Source organism: Bos javanicus, chromosome 1, assembly GCF_032452875.1.
Source record: "Bos javanicus breed banteng chromosome 1, ARS-OSU_banteng_1.0, whole genome shotgun sequence".
Classification (NCBI taxonomy): domain Eukaryota; kingdom Metazoa; phylum Chordata; class Mammalia; order Artiodactyla; family Bovidae; genus Bos; species Bos javanicus.
Genome location: NC_083868.1, coordinates 83,440,864 through 83,463,066, shown reverse-complemented (window position 1 = coordinate 83,463,066; position 22,203 = coordinate 83,440,864). Strand labels below are relative to the sequence as shown.

Here is a 22,203-nt window from a genome sequence, read left to right as displayed (position 1 = left end):
TCCGACTCTGTGCGACCCCAGAGACGGCAGCCCACCAGGCTCCCCTGTCCCTGGGATTCTCCAGGCAAGAACACTGGAGTGGGTTGCCATTTCCTTCTCCAATTGCAGAAAGACTAGAGGCTAATTAATACAAGTTTCCCAGCTGGAATTTTAGGCTGGAATTTTCCCAGCTCAGTTTAACAGTTGTGGATGAAAAAATTAATAGTCAATCTAAGAAAGGAATAGAAACTTTTATTAGAGCCAATCTAAGGATTCTAACCTGGGAGACAGTCTTTCAGAAAGCTCTGTTCCACCCATTAGAGGTCAAAGCATAGTTACGTAAGTTTTTGAGACAAATATACATCAAATGATGTATCATTGACAATTTACATAGTGCAGATCTGCACATACAAAGGAAGGAGTAGGTCATGTGTCCTCACGGCCCATTACAAGGTTAAGAATGACGGCTATCTTTTTAAGGAGGTCTGGTTACTGCCAATGCACCACACACTCTCAAGGGGAGCAGGGAGACCCAAAGCTGCAAGGAAGTTTTTTGCTTAAATTTTTTCCTGTCTTGCCATAAAATAGGCATTTTATTTCATCACAGTGATGACTGATATCCTACTAATTAGAAATGTTGGTTCATTTTGTCCACTGGAAAAACCACACAAGATAAGAGCAGTGAGTTTCTGCTTTATTCAGGGACAGTACTGAGGACTGTGGCCCAGAAGACAACCTCTCAGAGCCTCAAGGAACTGCTCCTAACAGGTAGGGGAGGGATCAGTATGTATACACATTTTTTGTGGAAAATTGTGTGTGCACGCACACGCTCATTTGTGTCCAACTCTTTGCGACCCTGTGGGCTGTAGTCTGCCAGGCTCCTCTGTCTATGGAATATTCCAAGCAAGAATACTGGAGCAGTTTGCCATTTCCTACTCCAGGGATCTTCCTGACCCGAGCGTCAAACTTGCCTCTCGGACATTGCAGGCAGATTCTTTACCACTGAGCTACGGGGAAAACACAGTAGTGAGGAAGGAAAAGCTTACTATTAATCACAAAGAAGAGATATCTCAAGGTAATGATTTTAGTGCTTATCTGTCTCTGTAAGGGAAGACGAAAGCTCTGGGTCATTGAAATCCTTCCTTAGATATGCATCTTAAGTACCTCGGGGCCCTTGCATCCAAAACACAGCTTGCATCCTCCTGCTTTTCTATCCTGAGTTCCCCTCAGGGTGCGCTGTCCCAGGGACTGCAGACCCGCTGTAAGTGGGGCTTGACTTAGCCCTTCATATAAGGAGATGAGGAGTGACGCTTTTTAAGAATAATTGTTATTGGATATAGTTAATTTGCAATGTTGTGTTGGTTTCAGGTGTTCAGCAAAGTGAATCACCCTTCCACATGTAGCCACTTTTTTTTAGATTGTCTTCCCATACAACCATTGCAGAGTACTGAGTTCACTGTGCTATACAGCAGGTTATTAGCCATCTATTTATAAATTGTTCTGTATATATGTCACTCCCAGTCTCCCAGTTTATCCTCCCCACCACCTTATCCCCCGGTAACCGTAAGTTTTCTATATCTGTACTTTGTTTACAAGTCATAGGTACATCTTTTAAATAACTCAAAGGATAAAAGATATTTCTTTCTTAGAAGTCAGATTTATTCAGATATGATTTATATACAACATTCACTCTTGTAAGTATGCAGTTCAATGATTTTTGACAAACACATTCAGTTGTGTAACTGTCACCATAATCAAGATACAGAACATTCCCATCACCCCAAAAAGTTCTCTTGTGTCCCTTTATAGTCAACCCATAACCCTACTCCCAGACCTTGCCAACCACTTATGTTTTATGTCCTATAATTTTGCCTTTCCAAGAATATCACAGAAATGGAATCATATAGTATGTTTTGTTGTGAATGTATATTTTCACTTCTTTTGGTTAAATACCTAGGAGTGAAACAGCTGGATAGTATGGTCTAGTGTTTACTTGTACCGGGAATTGCCCATGTGATTGAACTATTTTACATTCCCATCATCAGTGTGTGAGAATTCCAGTACTTAGGTTCAAGACTTTGTTTTTAGCAATACTAATAAGTGTGTAGTGGTATCTCATTTTGACTTTAATTTGAATTTCCTAATCAAATTATTCTTTTTTAGTAAGCAATGTTTGTCTAGAGACACAGTGGGGTGTTTTTTTGTTTTGTTTTTTGGCCGTGCCACGAGGCATGCAGAATCTTGGTTACCTGATCAGGGATTGAACAGATGCCCCCTGCAGTGGAAACGTGGAGTCCTAACCACTGGCCAATCAGGGAAGTCCCTGGAAACAATGTTTTAAAACTTGAGGCATCCTAGGTTGCTGGGGAGATCTTTCCTAGTCATGTGGCTGCAGGGACATGCACTTCCTGCCTCTGGTCAGGAGAGGGCAGGAGAGGACAGAAAAATGAGCTTCCCAGGTTTTGGACTGTCAGGGCCTGCATCAATAGTATAAAGATGCATTACTGCATTTATGGTTTTTCTCTCTGAACTGCTGAGATGCTACCTCGTGAGACTTGACTCCCCAGATTAATCTTCTAACGTGATTCAAGGCCACACCTCTTAACCAACCTTATAAAATCCTAGGGACTGAGCTACCCAACTGAACCACATTGGTAGAATCCTTAATAAGTATACCCTCCAATGTCACGCATCAGAGCTTGTGTTAGGGAGAACCATAGGCCACTAAGCTGGTAAACTCTGTTCTTCTCCAACTTTTCAGGAGCTGAGAGACTGAGGCAGGTCTTTGTGGGCGACAAGTCTCCAGACTCCAGTCGGCTACAGGACCTCCTCTCTAGGACCTGGATGGGGGCAGTTCAGACGGGGCACGGCATAGATCTTCTGGGGTAGGGGCTTCAGGGTACCCCCAAAGTTGTACTCCAACCTGAGCCCTGGGCTCCGCCCTGGCAGCTGGAAGGAAAAGGTCCCGAGGAGGGTGGCAAACATCAGCAAGAGTTTCATCTGAGCCAGCTAGTCCCCTAGGCACATCTGATGCCCTGGAAGCAGAAGGAAAGGTCATGAGGCAGCAGGTGGTCCTGCAGGGGTCCCATCACACCCCTCACCCACAACCAGTGCTGCACCCCATACCTGCGGAGAATGGTGGGAAGATGTCCCTGACCACAAAATTTCCATCCTTGTCCAGGAAGTGGCCAGGGTTGAACTGTCGAGGGGTCCGCCAACACTCAGGGTCACAGAGCACAGCGGCCAGGTTGGGCAAGATGATGGTGCCCTGCAGAGGCGAGCTGGTGTAGCTCAAGGAACTCAGTTGACCCAGCACCCAACCCTGACGCTGGGCTGACATGAGCTCAGAGAACACTAGGTGGGCAGGCGAGAGTCGCCTGGGGCCAGGGAGCCCCAAAAGATTCAGCAGAGGGGCCCTCACAGAAGTGAAGTTGCTGGGCATTACTCTCCTGGCTATGGGGCACCCACCTCCATCCTAAGACTCCCAGCCTGGGCTAGAGACACAGCTCCTGTCTCCGAGGAAGAGGGCCAGTGGCTGGTGGGCATGACCAGAGGGGACCAAGTCCTGCACGGGGCAACAAACAGTGGCGGTGTATGTGCGAGAGAGAGAGGAGGAATGGAGTGGCAGGCAGACAAAGGGTAAGGAAGACTGAGTAACGAGGCAGAGAGAGAAGAAGAGACAGAAAGCTTCACTCCTTAGAATTAGGGAGAGGAGAGGGTGACCTCTAACCCTAACCTGAGCCCTCACTCTACCTCAAAGAAGTGAGTGACTGGAAAGAGAATCAGACTGATCAGACCAGAGCAGATAGGAGCCAACACTTGCTGTTGGTGACTTCTGCTCCGTACCTCGCAGGCCCTGGGCTGAGCAAGAGGCCCAAGGGGAGCCAGGAAGGGGTTTGCTGTGGCCTCCGGGACCTGGGACACAGCCCCAGGGCTCTGAAGCAGGCCTCCTATTCTGCGGCTCTTTAACCAACACCAGAGAATCAAACCGGTCATCCCTGGGGGACTAGAGAACTGGCCACGTGATTCTTGGTTTTGACAAAGACATCTTGAAATTAAAGACAAAAACTCAGCAGTTTGAAGCCTGCACACCAGAGAGAAGCCAATGAGGAGTGCAGAACACAGAGAATGTGTATACTTGCAGAAGCCCTCTCCCCTCTTTTTTCAGTTGATCTACTGAAGCCTACAGGGAGGGGCCTGACCCTAGCCATCCAGACCGACAGGCGCCCAGGCCTCCTGACTCCATGGCTTCAGGCAGAGGCTTTTGCACGGGAGGCACTTGCTCCTGCTGCTGCCTAAGCAGGCTGTTTCCTAGTTATGGTTCTGGGACTTCCACCCCACACTCTGTTTTCCCTTCCTGGGATGAAGAAACCTCTGCATTACAGCAGTTCTTAACAACCTCCTTTGGATGCAAAGCCTCCGGGCAAGAGGCTCTTTTCCCTTCAGAGTTATTTATGTCCTGTTTTGGGTGAGGTTCTGGACTTCTTGCAAAGTGGCTGAGCAACCTCAACTCGCGGAACTGGCTCAGACATAGCCAGTACTTACTCAACAAGGCCAACCCTCCCTCTCCTCCAAATTATAGAACCATCTGCCTGCTGGGTGCCTCCTGGGGACTTTAGCCCAACTTCTTCCCTGTAAATGGCAGCTTGGAGTTTATAATCAAATAGAATGTCTGAGGAGACGGGCTTGATTAGGGGCCGTTGCTGTTGTCACTGTCACGTGACTGTCGGAATGGTTAAGAACAGTTTAGGAATATCTGTAACATTTAATGATCTACTGCCACGCTTTGATTCTACTTTCAGGAGACATCTCTTGCCCAGGCTGGGGAAGCTGGATATTGATTCCAGGCTGTTAATGGTTCCCTGGAGCTCTTATCACAGAACAAACTCCTAGAATCAATTGGCAAGAATGGGCTATTAATAAGGAAATTTCTAATCCCAGATGGCATGAAACAGACCTGAACTCTAGTTCCCTCTTTTTCAATTTGACCTAATTTGGTATAACTCTTAGACCACCAGGGCCTGGGGCCTCCTACCAGACTAACAGCAGAATGAGTTGATGACATGGTCCTGTCCTTACAATCCAGGAGACATTTAACCTCTGAACCTGATGGTCAAATACTGCCAAGGACTGTTCAGTATTAGCCAACCTAACAGAACAATAGACAATGCAAAGCATCTCCATCCAACATGCTGGCTCATTTACTTTACAAAAATGGGATTTTTGGAGCAATATGAATGGCAGGGAGTATGGTAAAAAGGACAAAAAAAAAGTTGGAATCAGAAGGACATGAATTAAACTCAGTTAAGTTTCTTACTGTGTGTTTGGGGCAGTTACATGAGCTCTCATAAGCTATCTGTTTAAAAAAAGAATAACAATAGCAACAACATCAAAAAGACAGGATTATTATGAAGAAGAAAGTACATGGAGGCAGGGATCTCAAGTCTGATCAAATTAATAAGAATTTAATGATCACATCCTGCCAGGCCCTTGCAATCAAGTCTGCCCTGAACCACGGTTGTAAGAGTTGAACAAAGATTCTCATGATGGAGAAGATTGGGCTTCCATACCTTCTCTCTCACCATCATTTCCATAGTGTACTATTTGTACCATCAAGGCTTCCAGCAAGAACAGGCTGGAGCATCAGTGCTGAGCCAAAGCCCCTTTCTGAGGGAAGGCTTGGGGCTCTAGCCATCACCTCCATGCACTGGGTGCCAAGATGAGAGACTCTGCCACATCTTTATTAAAATTGGCAACCTTACCATCTGTGCTTCTTTAAAATGACACCCCACTCCCCAAATGATTCTTGATACCTGGCATCCACTCCCCATGAAACCCTCTCTCCTTGAGGGTGGGCTGTCTGTAGTGACCCACTTCTGGCAAATAGAATATAGCAAACGTCATGGTATCATGTGAGATTAGGTTACAAAAAGACTAAGGCTTCTGTCTTCTCACTTGCTCTAATGGAGTTCAGCTGTTTTAAGCTCCCCTCTGTAGATTCCCAATGTCAAGAAACTGAGGGTGGCCTCCAGCCGACTGCCCAGAATCAATCCTGAAGGTGTGGGACCTCCCTATGGAGCCTTCAGGGGAGACTGCAGCTGCAGCCCAACAACTTCATCATAGCATCATGAGAGATACTAAATCAGAGCCATCTAGCTAAGCAGCACCTAGGCCCCTGACCCACAGACACTCAGATCTCTGACTCTCTGAAATGCTGTTGTTGTAAGTTGCTAAGTTTGGGGGTAATTTATTACATAGCAGGAAAGGTAGGCTTCCCAGGTGGTGCTAGTGGTAAAGAATCCACCTGCCAATATGGGAGATATAAGAGACACAGGTTTGATCCCTGGGTTAGGAAGATCCTCTGGAGGAGGGCATGGCAACCCACTCCAGTATTCCTGTTTGGAGAATCCCAGGGACAGAGGAGCCTGGTGGGCTACAGTCCATGGGGTCACAAAGAGTCAGACAGACTAAAGCAACTGAGCATGCAAAGAGAAGTAGACAGTTAATTCTTTTTTTTTTTTTTTTCTTCTGTTAAACAGTGATTTTATTGCTTTAGTACAATACACAAATTTATGCAACCAGGGCAGAGGCTGTGGATGACTCGTATTTCCAATTAGGGGGTAGGACTCATTTGGTCTTGTAGTATCGAGCTAACCAGTGAATACGGCTCTCAATCAGAATCAGATGGAATTTAGCATCTTTATCCTTTCTGTTCCTCTCAAGATGCTTCCGAACAGCAACAGCTTTCTTAATTAAATGATAGAGATCCTCAGGGAGATCAGGAGCAAGTCCTTTGGACTTAAGAATTCTCAAGATTTTGTTGCCTGTCACAAAACGTACTTGTGCAACACCATGAGAGTCTCTCAGGATCACACCGATCTGTGAGGGAGTCAGGCCCTTCTTGGCCAGTTTGTAGATCTGCTCCTTCACGTCGTCAGAAGTGAGCTTCAGCCAGGTGGGGACACTGCGGCAGTAGGTCAGAGCCGACTGGGACAGGCCCTTCCCAGGAGCGTGCATGCGACCCATGATGGTGGCGGTGTGGCAGCAAAAGGCGACAGTTAATTCAATAAACATCTTTTACTTAGGATCTGTATGACAGTCATTGTGAAGACTGAATGCTGTAGTGGACACAAATCCCTTAACACAGTAAGGCTTGGCAGAGAGCAGGTAACTAGTTATTAGAAATTATTAGAACCCATTTCATGTCAGAAACCTGTCTCAAGTTGGATCACCAGAGAGCTATAAACCTCAACTCTATCTTTTTTTTTACTCCATACAAAAATGTATTCATGTCAAACTTACATCATTTAAAATGAGTTAGAGGTTAAAATTAAAAAAAATAAAATAAAATGAGTTAGAGGTAAGAAGCTACTATTTGGAAAAATATTCCTGTATCTTTTAAAAACTCCTACTTAAGGCACCACTCAATATATATTGTCTACTGGCCTTCAAAAATGTGTTATGAATGATGATCTTCATAACTTCTTGGAGGATAAGCCAAAGTTTTCCTCATACAGGTATGCTTGCTTTTATTACATGAGAGTCATAACTAATTTGGATTTCCTCTTTTGCCTTGACCCCAGGGTAGCTCAGACTCAAGTTTATGTACATATACAGTAGCTGTTTTCGACCTAAATAGTTTTTAACTTTATTTCTCTATCTCTCCTTATTCAGTACTTGTCCTTTTAACCTCTAAAATCACTGAGGATGGTGATTGCAGCCATAAAATTAAAAGACACTTGCTCCTTGGAAGGAAATCTCTGACAAACCCAGACAGTATATTAAAAAGCAGAGACATTACTTTGCCGACAAAGGTCTGTATAGTCAAAGCTATGATTTTTTCCAGTAATCACATACAGATGTAAGAGTTGGACAGTAAAGAAGGCTGAGCACTGAAGAATTGATGCCTTCAAACTGTAGTGCTGGATAAGACTCTTGAGAATCCCCTGGACTGCAAAGAGATCAAACCAATCAATCTTAAAGGAACTCAACCCTGAATATTCATTGGAAGGACTGATGATGAAGCTGAAGTTCCAATACTTTGGCTACCTGATGCGAAGAGCCAACTCATTAGGAAAGACCCCAATGCTGGGAAAGATCAAAGGCAAAAGGAGAAAGGGACGACAGATGATGAGATGGTTGGATGGTATCACCAACTCAATGGTCATGAATTTGAGTGGACTCCAGAAGATAGTAAAGGACAGGGAAGCCTGGTGTGCTGCAGTTCATGGGGTCACAAAGAGTTGGACCTGACTTAGCGGCTGAACAATAACAGCCTCTTAACCTAATTATAAAATGAAAGAAACTAGACAGGCATTTCCAAGGACATAATATAAAATGCAGACCAAGCCTAAGGCACATAAAGTGCAAATGGCCTAAAAGTTTATAAGAAGGGTTAAGAAATACAAAACACCCATTTGGTGGAATATTATGCAGCCATTAATAGTGATGTGGACCAGTTGTGTTCAAACTGTGGTCCTGGGACCCAAAGCATCACCACCACCTGGGAACCTGTTAGAAAGGTAAATTCTCAGGGCTCACCCCCAGTACTCTGGGAATGGAGCCCAGAAATGTCCATTTTGGGGCTTCCCTGGTGGCTCAGACAGTAAATAATCTGCGTGCAATGAGGGAGACCCAGGTTTGATTCCTGGGTCAGGAAGATCCTCTGGAGAAGAGCATGGCTACCTACTGCAGTATTCTTGCAAGGAGAAGCCTGGTAGGCTACGAGTCCATGGGGCCACAAAGAGTTGGACACAAGTGAACACCAACACTTTATTTCTTTCTAATGTACATTTTAGTAAGCCCTGCAGGTGATTCTGGAAGTTTGAGAACCAATACTGAAGAAGAATCAGAATAATGAGTTAACTGACGTGAAGGATTCAGAATTACATATTCAGCATAATCATAGGTATATAAAAAATGTGGACAGGAAAGATTGGAAAGAAGAACATTAAAATATGTGCAGGGGTACTTCTGAACAGTGCAGAACATTTAAAAATATCCCTAAATGAGTATATTCTTTCACAATCATAACCTTCTTGTCTGGAAAGCCATAGACGGAGATGGATGCGTGGATGATTGACAGAGAGCCGGCAGACAGGCAGAAGCTGGAGCGGGTAGCTGTGCTGGGCAGGCTGTCCAGCAAAGGGTGCTTTCTGCAGGCGCTGGATCAGTCATGAGGTCACACGGGGGCCACCTACCTTGGGCACAGGATGGCCATGCACACGAGTGGAGGTCACACACTGGCACACGGCACTTATGCAACACTGCTGAGGCGCTGTGCCTCATGGAGGAGGGTGCAGATGTGGGGCAGTTGCTCATGGTCCTTGTAGCAGATGGCTCTGGAGGTGCCCAGCACTGTGTCCAGTTCCTGCTGCACCCTCTCTGCCGGCAGCTCTGCGTGGGTGCCAGGACGGTGCTGCAGCCCAGCCTCCCCACCGTCCTGGTCTGCACCCAGAGATCACCATGGAGACTCAGGGCACCCAGAGATCACCATGGAGACTCAGGGCTCCTAGGTCGCCCCACCTCACTCAGCCACCCTTGGTCCCAACAGTGACAGGCTCTCTCTAAGGCGGAGCTCGTGAACAAGATTTTGCAGGGTTTGCTTCTCCAGGGGTTCTGGAGGGAAGGAGAAGGATCCATATGTGAATACCCACTGTGTACCAGGTTTTCTATATACAAGGAGTCCTATGGAGTAGGAACGGTTTTCTCCATTTTACAGACAGGAAAACTGAGGCTGCGACCAGACAGGTATTCTGCTGAAGGTCACAAGACTGATGGAACCAGGATGTGAACTTAGATCATGGTTAGTCGGTCCCTGAGAGAACTCTAGCCACATTTTCTTTGTGATCTTGAGTACAGGGCCTGGCACTTAGAGGTACTGAATCAGTACTGAATGAGTGAAATAATACCACCTCATCTCACACTGGTTCTAAGTGGTTGAATTACTTACCCAGGATCACTCACTAAGTAGCCAGGAATAGAAGTCCCCTCCCTGCCCCCTCTCCCCCTTCTAATTCAAAGTCATGAACGCTTTCCACACCACAGGGGTCAGAGCAGGGGCCCCCTTCCCAGGGCTATAGACCAAAGCCAGTGACGGGGGCCAGTGCCTTCAGCCCAGAGGCCCACAGCCCAGGGGCAGTCAACAGGGTGTACCCACTGGCCCCCTTAACCTGGATGGCTCCATGTTGGATCATGTAGATGAGCACCCAGTACAGAGTGGTGCCCGTGGTGTCAGTGCCTCCCAGAAACAGGCCGACCACCACCTGGATCAGGTTCTCTTCATTGAATGTGGAGACAGGGTCGTCCGTGGCCTAGTGGGTAGGCGGTGGAGAGGGCAGCTCCAGGTCTGAAGCTCTCCTTTAACAGAGCCCTGGGATCTCCCTGAGTGAGGCCTAGCCAGTCCCTAGACTTGTGACCAGAATTCTCTGGGTAGAGGGAACTGCCCCAGGGGTGCTGGCTCTGACATCAGCTAGGTCCCCTGCTTCCCACCCTACCCATGTCTGCAGGAGCCAGCACTGGCCTGGGAGAAGAAGGGAAGAAAAACCCAAATGGCGGCTGCTTTGGTGAGCTCTGAAAGATTTGAGGCCAGGGTGAGGACCTGAGGTCATGGCTTTGAAATGAGATGCAGCTGGGAAGACTGCCCCTCTGCACCTCCCCCCAACCCCATCCCTCCCCCTGCTCCGGCCCTCCCCGCCACCTCCAGCCCTCTGCAGCCCTCTCAGGCCCACCTTGATGATCTGGGCCAGGTAGCAGCTGATGAAGTCCTTGGGGGCTTCAGATGTCCTGAGTTTGTGCCTCCTGATCTCCCGGTGGATATAGCCCCGCACAGCCTTCTGGTACCTAAACATCTCCCGGTAGGGGCCAGGCAGGCAGCGGAAGGCCCAGGGGAACAGGTCGTTTAGCTGTGGGGTAAGAGGCCTCCCCAGGGGCTGCTCAGGTGCTGACACTGAGTCAGGGGAACTGAGAACGTTGTTGGGGATGCTGAAGGGGGCTGAGACCTCTGATGTGGGCATCCCAGAAGGAACCCAGAAACAGGCCCTGTGGCCCTCCCCCTGCCTAACTGACACTCACCTGGCTATGCCCTGGCCGAGGCCCCTGCCTGCATCAGACCCGCAGCTGTCCAATGACCCGCACACCTGCCTCCTTGACAAAGGCCAGGCCAAAGTTGATGGCTTAAATCAGTTCCTGGAAGAAGGGATCCTCCGAGAGGAAGTGGCGGCCGAACACGAGAGCCCCAGTGACTCTGGCCGTGGATCTGACAATGGGTGCCTGAGGGTCAAAGGGTCCACCTGAGAGCAGAGGGGCAGGGCTCAGAGTGAGGAGGCAGAGAGCACTGCGCCGAGCACTCCTCCAGGCTGTATATGGCTGCTCATCGCATCATTCATTCATTCTCAGTCCTCGGTTGTTCCCTCAGCAAATGATTACTGAGCACCATCTATGGGCCAGGCTTCGTGATACAGGTGCTGGGTTTGCAAGGAGAGGTATTGGAGACACACACCACTTTAAACACACTAGAATGTGGGGCAGGTGTGTCCCAGCTGGGAGCAAAGGATGCAAGGACCTGGGATTCAGGGAGGGCTGCTTAGCAGGTGATGTCAGCCAGGTCTGAGAGGAGCTGGGGTTTCTCACAGGGAGGGAAGGGGTGTGGATTAGGATATTCTAGAGGAGGAAGAGCATGTGCAAAGGGTCTGTGGTGTAAAAGGCCCGAGATGTTGGGGGAGGACATTTCCCCATCTGTAGAGAAGGGCTTCAGGCTTCCCCAAAGACTGGACATTATGGGCCTGTGTCCACCTACCTGCCCACACTATAGAAATTCCTGATTTACTGATGTAGTATAAGTCCCCTCCTGGACCTGCAAAGGGTCCACTCCTCTACACTTGCACACGCACACACACACACAGTTCAGCCTCCCTGCAGGAGTGTGCTGCGTGCTGCAGGGACTGGGGGGCTGTCCAGACCGCTCCTCACCCTGTTCCCGGTGGAAGGCCTCGACCAGCCCTGCTGCCTCTTCCTGCAGCCTCAGCTCCAGCGCCAGTGGGCCTCAGCCCAGCCCCTGCAGCGCGGCCAGGCAGAAGCGTCTCTACTGCCGCCGCGTGTGCCCATTGCTGCAGATGACCCCTGGGTCAGGGGTGCGGCACATCCAGAAGTCCCTCCCAGCCTCCCTGGCCAAAGCTGCCTGGCTTGCACCCAGGTGGGGAGGGCAGACCCCTGGCGGCCTTCCCAGTCAGCTCTGGGATGGTGCTCTGGCTGGCCAGCCGGCCAGTGAGGGGCATCTGCGGCTCGTGGGATCTGTGAGCCTGGTGCCGTCCAGGCTCAGCTGTGCCCTCCTCCCAGGCTGCCAACCTGATTTTTCCTTTAAGAGTCCCCACAGGAACTGGAGGAGGAGATAAAGAAAGGAAGGGAGGACAGGGCCTGGCGGGGAGAGCAGGGGGCGGAGGGCATTCACTGAGCCAGGTGCTGTACTGGGCACCTTTGGGTGTGTGGCTCACTTAACCTCCCCCCTGCCCTGTCCCTGGGAGGTGAGAGCAGTCAGTCTCCCCATCTAACAGATGGGTACACTGAGGGACAGAGAGTGAGTGCCTCGTCTGGAGTGGAGCTGAAACGACCCAGGTTTTTTTAACCCCCTGAGCTGGTTCCTCCCCATGCCACCCCCACCCCTCGCACGGGGTTATCTGAGGAGACCTGAGTCCTCCCAGCAGGTTCCTCCATGTCAACAATTCTGGGTCACCCCACTGGACCCCTGTGTGCAGTCACCACCCAGCCACCCTGTCCCCAGCAGGAAGGGCAGCCTTGCCTCTTTCTCCAGCTAGGTCCTGGAAGAGTGGGGTGAGGGGCCAGCCTGAGAGCTGCTCTGAGTGGGAGACCAGGGCTTTCTTCACCGCCTGGAAGCTGCACAGCACCACGACCGGCGTGGGGCCAACCCACACTGTGAACACGTGGCCATGAGTCTGGGCCAGCTGCGGAGAGACAGGGTCTCAGGTTGCAGAGACAGCTCAGCTGACCCCATTCTCCGCACCTTCCTTTTGGCATGAATCCCCTCCTTCTCACACCCAGTACTCACCTTCTCAGAGCACTCACCACCCATTCATCAGATAAGCCAAACCCCGGGTTCCCACAGCGGGGGTGCCAGCGGGGGTCACATCACAGGCTCCCTGTGGGCTTAGCATAGTCAGGGCCCAGCACTTACACACGTGGTGTCTGATCGTTGAACCTCAACAACCCTGGGAGTTGGGTATGTTCCACCCATTTTACAGATGATATTAAATTATCACTATACTTTCTCCAGAGCTTAGTGTCCGGTGTGGCCTTTACACAGATTACTTTAGCTTTAGCGCACCATCAGTGTGTATATGAGGCACGTATTTTATGACAATGGAGGCCAGGGAATTCCCTGGTGGTCCTGTGGTTAGGATTCCATGCTCTCACTGCTGGGGGCCAGATTCAATTCCTGGTGGGGGAATGAAGATCCCACAAGCTGCTCAGCACAGCCAATAAAACAAGAAGAAGAGGAAGAAGAAAGAGAAGAAAATGGAGGCCAATAAAGAAAGTGAAAGACCAGAACCTCACACCCAGGACCCATGACTCTCAGTGCAGTGCTTTTCGGGGAGCCTGGGAATCATGGTTATCGCATATCTTCAACCAGAATTTTTAAGAATACTTAGTTGTCATCGATGAGAGTTGAGCCTTGTCATGCAGAAGGGAATTGTCTCCAGCCCTCCAGCTCTCATGGGAAGTATGGACTGATGCTGAAGGTGAAGCTCCAATACTTTGGCCACCTGATGCGAAGAACTGACTCATTCGAAAAGACCCTGATGCTGGGAAAGATTGAAGGCCGGAGGAGAAAGGGATGACAGAGGATGAGATGGTTGGATGGCATCACTGACTCAATGGGCATGAGTTTGAGTAGGCTCCAGGAGTTGGTGATGGACAGGGAAGCCTGGCATGCTGTAGTTCATGGAGTCGCAAAGAATCGGACACGACTGAGCGACTGAACTGAACTGAACTGAACTCCAGTTCTCAGCAACAAATCAGTTTTGGCCTGGATTTCAAACCCCTCTCCTTGCAACAGAAGCCCTTCTACTGGTGGGATCCACCCAACCCAGAAAGGGCCTTACTGCCACAGCATTACTTGAGTATACCCTTGGGGGTCCCAATCTCCCCAATTCCCAACCCAAGTGGCTTTTCAGAAAATGGCTTCCAGCCACAAACAGTACTGCCTTGGAGCAGAGTCTGGTGAAAGAGTGTTCTCCATCTCGTTACATTGGCAGTGGAGCTCTGCCTCAGAATCCTCTTGGCTGAGCTCTGGGCAAAGTCCTTACACTCTGTTTGCAGTCCCCCAACAGCCCTGCACTGGATAGATGAGGAAACCAAGGCTCGAGGCCATAACGTCGGTGAAGGGCAGGAGCAGGATCCACCCTGATGTGTGTCTGAGCCCAGTTCCTTACTTCTAGTGCCAGGCTTTCTTCCTGCAAACTTATCATATGCAAAAGTTTAGGTGATTTGCATCATCTTCTGGCCAAGAGGCCTGTTAACATTTTAAGAAACTTATTTTTCTCTAAAGGTGATTATTCTAAAGTCAGGCGCCACCCTCCAAAAGCATTAGATAAAGTTGCATTCCTATAGGGCAAAGTTGTGGTAGGCTATAACAAGAAAAAGAATTAACTCAAGGGTCCAAGGTTACAAATATTAAAGCTACTACTTACACCAATTATATTAATCAATACACTGCCAGGGACACAGCAGGTAAGGGATATGGAGACTTAGCAGCAAACATTGGCCCAACAAGTGAAAAACCCTTCACCAATACAATTTCTAATCAATCTTTTAACTGCTCAAAAGAATCTGTATTTAGACAGTTTAGAACATCTCATGCCTCTCACAGTTGGAAGGCTCTGAGCAATCACATGTGGCCGGAAAAACCTATTCAGGCAGGCTAGAGGACTTCCAAAGGAGTTTGTAGGTTGAAACACTATCACACCCAGGAACTTTATTAACTGGAGCTGTAAGTTAACTGTTTTTTCAGAGAGAGGTAATGGGGGACAGCCCCCCCGTAAAGTCAGAGGTGTAGGCGAGAGCACAAAGCAGAAAGTAGGCAGACTCTGGTTTTGGGGGTAGATGCTCGAGAATTTCCAGGGGTACTCCTGAGGCTCGATCCCACCTTTGCATATGCTGAGCCTCCTTCTTCATGACCTTTGCCATGGGTGGAGTTCCTCACGCTGGATCCCGGCAGTGATAGAATTCCAGTTGAGCTATTCCAGATCCTGAAAGATGATGCTATGAAAGTGCTGCACTCAATATGCAATATGCCGGGAGATGGCTCCCGGCACCTGGGCTGAGGGGGAGGGTCCGTGTGCCCACCCCTCCGGAGGGCCTCCAACTCAGGACAGATTCCCTACCTGGAGCAGCGTTGCCGGGTGCAGCTGAAAGCTTAGTTGCCACGGGTTTCCAAGGATGGGGAAGGGGAAGGAATCAGGAGGAAGGTGGTTCCTTTCCCAGTAGATGATGCTGAATTTCAGGAGCAGGAAAGAGGCGGCCAGTAAAGCCAGCCAAATGAGCAGGGGCCACATGTCGGGCGTGCACCTCCCTCCCCTTGGCCTCCAGCCCTGGCTGCAGTGCGCCCCAGCCGTTTCTTTAGTCCTCCCTAGCCACCCTCCTCTCTCCACTGCCTGACCTCTGCTTTTATGCTGGCACTCTCAGGCAGTGTCATGAAGGGAGGCAACCCCAGGAGTCTTCTCATAATGGAATAAATCCATTTGGTCACACTGGTCACACCCAGCCTGCTACTCAGCAGGGCCACAGGGCTCTGGCCTGCAACAGGTTGGGACACCTTCACTCCCAGAGCAGCCTCACCCCTGGCCCGTGAAGCTCAGCCCCTCTCAGTTGACTGCCCAGGTCAATCCAAGGAAGACGGGGCAGTCACTGGCTGCGGCATGGTCTCCCTGCAGGAGATGCTCTTCTGGCTCAGCACGACGCCAACTGGGCTTGACTGTCTTGCTCCCCTCTGCCCAGGTGCTAAGCAGCCTCTCTGGAGGCCCCACCAACCTTCCAATCCCAGCCCCATCCTCTAGCCAGTTGGGACTCTTTACCTGCCCAGGGGTGACCACGTTTGTCACTTGTTGCGTTCTGTAACCTCTGCTTTTATCTCAGTTATCCTGGAGTCAGATGGTGAAGTCTAAATCCTAGTCCTCCCCTCACTGGCTGGGGACCTTGGGCAAGTTTTCAGCCTCCCCTGCCTTGGTTTTCTCATTTGTACGATGGAGATGTTAATTTTAGGCACGGCCTCAGAGAATTGTTGTGCCAGGTGTGGAAGGAAATAAATGGTATGCTCGAGTAAACTGAGGATAGTTTAATGAAGAGATGATGCAGGGAGCTTAAATCAGGTGCTCTGTGAACCTAGAGGGGTGCGATGGGGTGGGAGGTGGGAAGGAGGTTCAAGATGGAGGGAACATATATATACCTATGGCTGACTCATGTTGATGTATGGCAGAAACCTGCACAATATTATAAAGCAATTATCCTCCAGTTACAAATAAACAAAAGTTAAAAAAAAGATTTACAATGGTGTGTGGGCAGGGGTTAGGGGAATCACAAGGCACAGTGCAGTGCTCAGGGCAGCCACGTGGGGGAGTCCTGTCCACTAGAGAGGAGAAGGGCCTTGATTAATGGATGCAGACTTTGAGTTCAGGAAGATGGAAAAGTTCTGGAGATGGATGGGGGAGATGGCTGCACAGCAGTGTGAATGTACTTAACGCCACTGAACTGTACACTTCAAAGTGATTTAAATTGTAAGCTTTATGTTGTGTACATCTTACCCCAATTTTTTAAAAAAAAGTCAAGGGACAGAGATGTGAGCAGATCCTGGAGCCCATCATTTGGTGGAGACCCCCAGCAACTCTTGGTGGGTCACTGACCAGAGCTCTGGCCTTCAGTAGTGGGATGTAGCTGTTTATGGCAACCCTGCAGGAAATAAATACCCCATCCTCACTCTGCTCCACCCTCTGATGTCTCTAAAGTAATGTGCCTCCCAGTCTCCCATTGGTCAAATCCAATTAAAAACTGTAGAGCGAGAAACCCGGTAGCAAATGTAAAGTTGTGCTGCTGCTTTGGAAACAATCTAGTCCCAGATGGTTCATCACAGCTGTGTGATCCAGCAATTCCACTCTCTAGGCATACACCCAAAAGAAATGAAAACATGTGTTCACACCAAGATGTGTACACAAGTGCTCACGGCAGCATCATTTGTAACGGCCCAAAATGATGAATGGTCCTCAGACCTCACTCTGCATGTGGAAACTCTTCACTACCTCCGTCCCCACAGTCAGTGCTTCTTCATCTCTTATGCCTTCATTCACACAGTTCTCTCTGCCTGGAGGCCCTTCCCACATGTCTCCTCCTCTGGAAGTTTCATCTGTCTTCAAGGACTATCTCATCTGGATATAATGACAAGGATGCTCCCCCCACAGGACTGTTAGGAGGATGAGCTGAGACAATGCGAGATAAAAGTGCTTGTGAATAACGTACATGCCAGTACAAATATTGTCACTGCTGCAGTTTCCACAAAACTACCGCCTTCTGCTTTTCATACATTGCCTTCCCCTCTCCAACATGTCATATTCCTTCTTTCTCAAATTATTGCTTAAGAGATTAAGTGTTAGTGTGAAGTCGCTCAGGTGTGTCCGACTCTTTGCCACCCCATGGATGATAGCCAACCAGGCTCCGGGTCCATGGGATTTTCCAGGCAAGAATACTGGAGTGGGCTGCCATTTCCTTCTCCAGGGGATCTTCCCAACCCAGGAATCGAACCCAAGTCTCCTGCATTGCAGACAGACGCTTTACCGTCTAAGCTACTAGGGAAGCTTAAGAGATTACACTTCTCTAAATGCCTCTCGAGCCAACCTCCCTAGTCTCTATCCACTCGCTCCAGACACCCAACCATCACCCACGATGGTCTTCATCTTGCTCTGGCTTGACTCCTTGGCTCTGCTAACTAAGTGTGCATCCACTGCAGTTTTTCTACAATATGACATGTTCCTAAGGGCAGATGCCTTATCTCCCCCTCTTTGGGTTTCTCCAACAGTGTCACCCGATTGCTCAGAGTCCCGAGTTGCCATTAAGTGATGTGGACTCACTAACAGAAGGACTGGTAGCCCCCGAGGCCAGTCCCAGGGCACTTAACGTTCCTGTGTGTGAGCAACCAGTGTCCCCTGCATGAGCGCTCCTCCATGGTGGTCCTTCCTCACATCTAGACTTCAGCTTCATTCCCTTCTCTCCCTACTGCAGTTGGGGGGGAGGGCTTGCAGTACCTCACATGTAACCTGGTACACCCTTCTGAGTGAATTCAGGTGGTTTTGGCGGTTTGGGTATGTGAGGATGGTGTTCTGGGGGTGGCTGGGGTGGGTGGTGCTGGCGGTCATGAGGGTTTTAATAGAGGCTTTTGCACAGATGCAGGGAGTTGGTCAGTGGCTGTGGTGGTGGCTCTGGTTTTGGAGATGGTGGTAGGATAGAAAGATGGGTCTGTCATCTGCCTTGTGACCCACTGACCACATTCCAGTCAGGTCCAGATATATTCTGGGTGTCTTGGCTAGGAATGTTTCTCAGAGCCTCCTCGACATCAGATATATCCTTTGAAGCCTTTTATTCAACAGACAGGCAACCTCCCCCTGATGGGAGATTGCCTGATCAACATTCCTAAGTGTGTTGAACTTTGACAAACTCCCCTCCCTCCCCAGCTAACCCCCTGGCTCCGGAGGGGGGATGTGGCTCCTGGAAGAGACACACCCAGCACAAGGGCCCAGGCTGCTGTCAGATTCTAGGCATGGAGGGCCCAGGGCACCAACCTGTTCCTCAGTGCTCAGCCAGGCCCTCAGTGTTGGGTTGTGGGGTGTGGGCTCCCCAGTAAGATGGAGGAAGGAGGTCCACATGGTTCTCACTTAGAAGGAAGTTTCCACGCAGAGTGTCTGATCCTTGGTAAACCACCCTCAAGTTGTACCTTCTCAGCTGATCCCAGTCACCATCGCCAGCCGGGCTATCAGGCTCCCTGTTTCCTTGAATCAAGATTGCTGGGAGAAATATCAATCACCTCAGATATGCAGATGACACCACCCTTATGGCAGAAAGTGAAGAGGAACTCAAAAGCCTCTTGATGAAAGTGAAAGTGGAGAGTGAAAAAGTTGGCTTAAAGCTCAACATTCAGAAAACAAAGATCATGGCATCCAGTCCCATCACTTCATGGGAAATAGATGGGGAAACAGTGTCAGACTTTATTTTTCTGGGCTCCAAAATCACTGCAGATGGTGACTGCAGCCATGAAATTAAAAGACGCTTACTTCTTGGAAGGAAAGTTATGACCAACCTAGATAGCATATTCAAAAGCAGAGACATTACTTTGCCAACAAAGGTTCATCTAGTCAAGGCTATGGTTTTTCCAGTGGTCATGTATGGATGTGAGAGTTGGACTGTGAAGAAGGCTGAGCACCAAAGAACTGATGCTTTTGAACTGTGGTGTTGGAGAAGACTCTTGAGAGTCCCTTGGACTGCAAGGAGATCCAACCAGCCCATTCTGAAGGAGATCAGCCCTGGGATTTCTTTGGAAGGAATGATGCTAAAGCTGAAACTCCAGCATTTTGGCCACCTCATGGGAAGAGTTGACTCATTGGAAAAGACTGATGCTGGGAGGGATTGGGGGCAGGAGGAGAAGGGGATGACAGAGGATGAGATGGCTGGATGGCATCACTGACTCGATGGACATGAGTCTGAGTGAACTCTGGGAGTTGGTGATGGACAGGGAGGCCTGGCGTGCTGCGATTCATGGGGTTGCAAAGAGTTGGACACGACTGAGCGACTGAACTGAACTGAACTGAGGCCAAGAGTGGACAAAACTCAGACTCCTGCCTCTTGTTCCTCTAGGAACAACTCAAATCAGCTAAAGATGTCTTAGCTAAGCACCTTCCCTGTGTGAGGTGTTTGCACATCGAATCCCTAAACCAATTCTTTCTACAGTACTGTGGAGGATGTTCCACTAAGCAGTTATGGTACAGAATCCCCAGAGAAAGAAAATCAAGCACGGCTTTCTTGAAATAGAGAAGCCAGTTTTGGCCTAAGCCATCTTATAGTCTAAGCCTGGCCACAACACTGGCCCTTGAACAGGTTTCAGTAATTAATGATCTACAAGGAACAAAAGAATACAGAAACAAACAAGTGTTATCAGGTGAGAGAAGAATAAATGGCAGTGGTAGTATATGGGTTGTAAGGATTCCCAGCTCTGGGTCTCTGTTTTGATGGTAAACACTAGCCTCAGGGGCTCAACCACCAGATCAATGGAAGCCTGAGGGACCATGCTGTTGCCCTTTTCTGACCCTCATGACTTTAGTCAACTGAAGCTTGGACTCTGAGGACCACCCAAGCCCCTTCATGAATCTGCATGTATCCTTAGCTTAAATTTCCCCAGTTTTGCTCTTGAGGAGACACTGCTTTGGGAAAGATCCCACAGTGTTCTCCTTACTTCTGCAGTTAATACCTCCTTCTCCTCTCCTGCTCTTTGGCTTGGGTTGTATCCTTTGGCTCTACAGCCACGACAAGACAAACCCAAGTTGGGCTAACGTTCACTGCTTCTGCTTCACGGATGAAGAAAGAAAGGATGAACCGATTTGCTCAAGAAAGTGGTAGGTAGGGCTACGCCCAGGTTTCTGTCTCCAAGTTCAGTTTTCTTTTTCCACAGCTGTCTCCTATCTGGGAGGATGCCAACACACTCAAAATGAAGTTTATTAAAGGCCAGGAGGAAAACAGAAGTGAGAAGAGAGCCAGTCACACTTCCAGAGGTCCTGATGCAGTTGTAGAGGCCTCCCTCACAGGACCAGGCTGGCCCAGGCCTGCCGCTGCACCCAGAAACCCTTTCTTCGGAACTAAGATACCCTTTCCACTCACTCTTCCTTTCTCTGCATTCCCCCATCCAGGGGACTGCCTTCCAAGGCTTTTGAAGAAACAGTGGATAAGGACTACATATCACAGCCTCAGCTAAGGGGCCTGTGCCCCAGGCAGGAGCTATTTCCCCAAACAGACTGTTCCCTGCAATGTGACAGATGTCAGATAAAAGACTGCTTTCATCTCGAGATCCGGCCAAACCTGGGCCTAACCTGCACTCAGGGCCTGGAGGGTGTTCCCCTCCACACACACACTCCACAGGCACCAGCAAGTTCTGGGCTATCTGTAGCCCCAGCCCCACCTCTCCCTCTACTCTAGAAGGGAGGAGACAAAAATAAGGAGGAACAGAGACCACTGGATATAAAAGAACTGGGAAGAGGTGAGGGAGGAGAGGTCCCTAAGTTTATCTCTGTATACAGGAACAAAGAGAGGGACTTGTGCTTCTTATATTTGTTTTGAATTTGCACACTGCACCTAGTGCCTACTGAAAGTGAGTGGGAACAAATGCAGTGGGCTCTGGGAAGTTAAGGGAGGTCCCCAAAGAACTGGAGCTATTTCTAGGAAAGGTTGGGAGACCCCTGGATCCCTAACTAAAGGAGGGTCAGACTCAGAGACCAGACCCAGGCAACCTGGGCAAAGGCCAGCCTTCAGGGACATGCCCTGCTTTGCATGTTATAATAATAATAATTGTGTCTCTTTCATTCTCCAAAGGATCCCTGTTTGACCACTCCCAAGAACAGCCTCCAGCCTCAACTCTGAAAGTCTCCAGGCTTTGCAAGTGGGGAAATGATGACATGACATCTCACTGCAATGAAGTCTCGGCCTTGGGAATACTATTGAGTGTTCCAGTTCCCACAGGGAGTTGCTTTCTTTCAACCTCGATTTGAAGAGGGTGAGTGAAGCTGCAAAAGACACTCCCATGCCACTGTTTGCCCAGGTGTAGGATCCCAGGGCTCAGGAGGAGGCTTGGTGTTTGAAGAGCATGGCAAAGGGCAGTCAATGCCCTCCCCACAGGAAAGCACATGGGCACACCCACATCCAGTACCCTCTGCCTCCACGGAGCTCCAGGGGCAGGTGAATTATTCACAAACTGAACCAATGTCTTTATTATACTCAGCATATTCCTTCCATGCATACAAGATTTAGGAAAGCTTTTTATTAAAAACACCAAATGTATTTTAAACGGTCAAATAGAAAGATCCAAAATCTTATGAAGGACACTGGAAATGAACTGGGACAGACTTCCTGACAGCGCCTGAGCTTCCTGTCAGCTGGAATGAGTGGAGACACACTGTGCTCCAG

At 49.2% G+C, this 22,203-nt stretch overlaps 1 protein-coding gene and 1 pseudogene across 1 annotated transcript; both read right to left on the bottom strand.

The window, feature by feature from the left end:
* Positions 1–2,796: 2,796 nt before the first annotated feature.
* On the bottom strand, positions 2,797–11,018 carry LOC133252746 (cytochrome P450 2J2-like; annotated as a pseudogene).
* On the bottom strand, positions 6,503–7,035 carry LOC133254512 (small ribosomal subunit protein uS15-like). Its single transcript, XM_061428716.1, has one exon. It carries the CDS (start codon positions 7,003–7,005, stop codon positions 6,607–6,609), a length of 399 nt encoding a protein of 132 aa, XP_061284700.1. The 5' UTR covers positions 7,006–7,035; the 3' UTR covers positions 6,503–6,606.
* Positions 11,019–22,203: the final 11,185 nt, after the last annotated feature.

Excerpts from the sequence above, each read along its gene's own strand:
- LOC133254512 (XM_061428716.1), bottom strand. The coding sequence starts at position 7,005 with ATGGGTCGCATGCACGCTCCTGGGAAGGGCCTGTCCCAGTCGGCTCTG.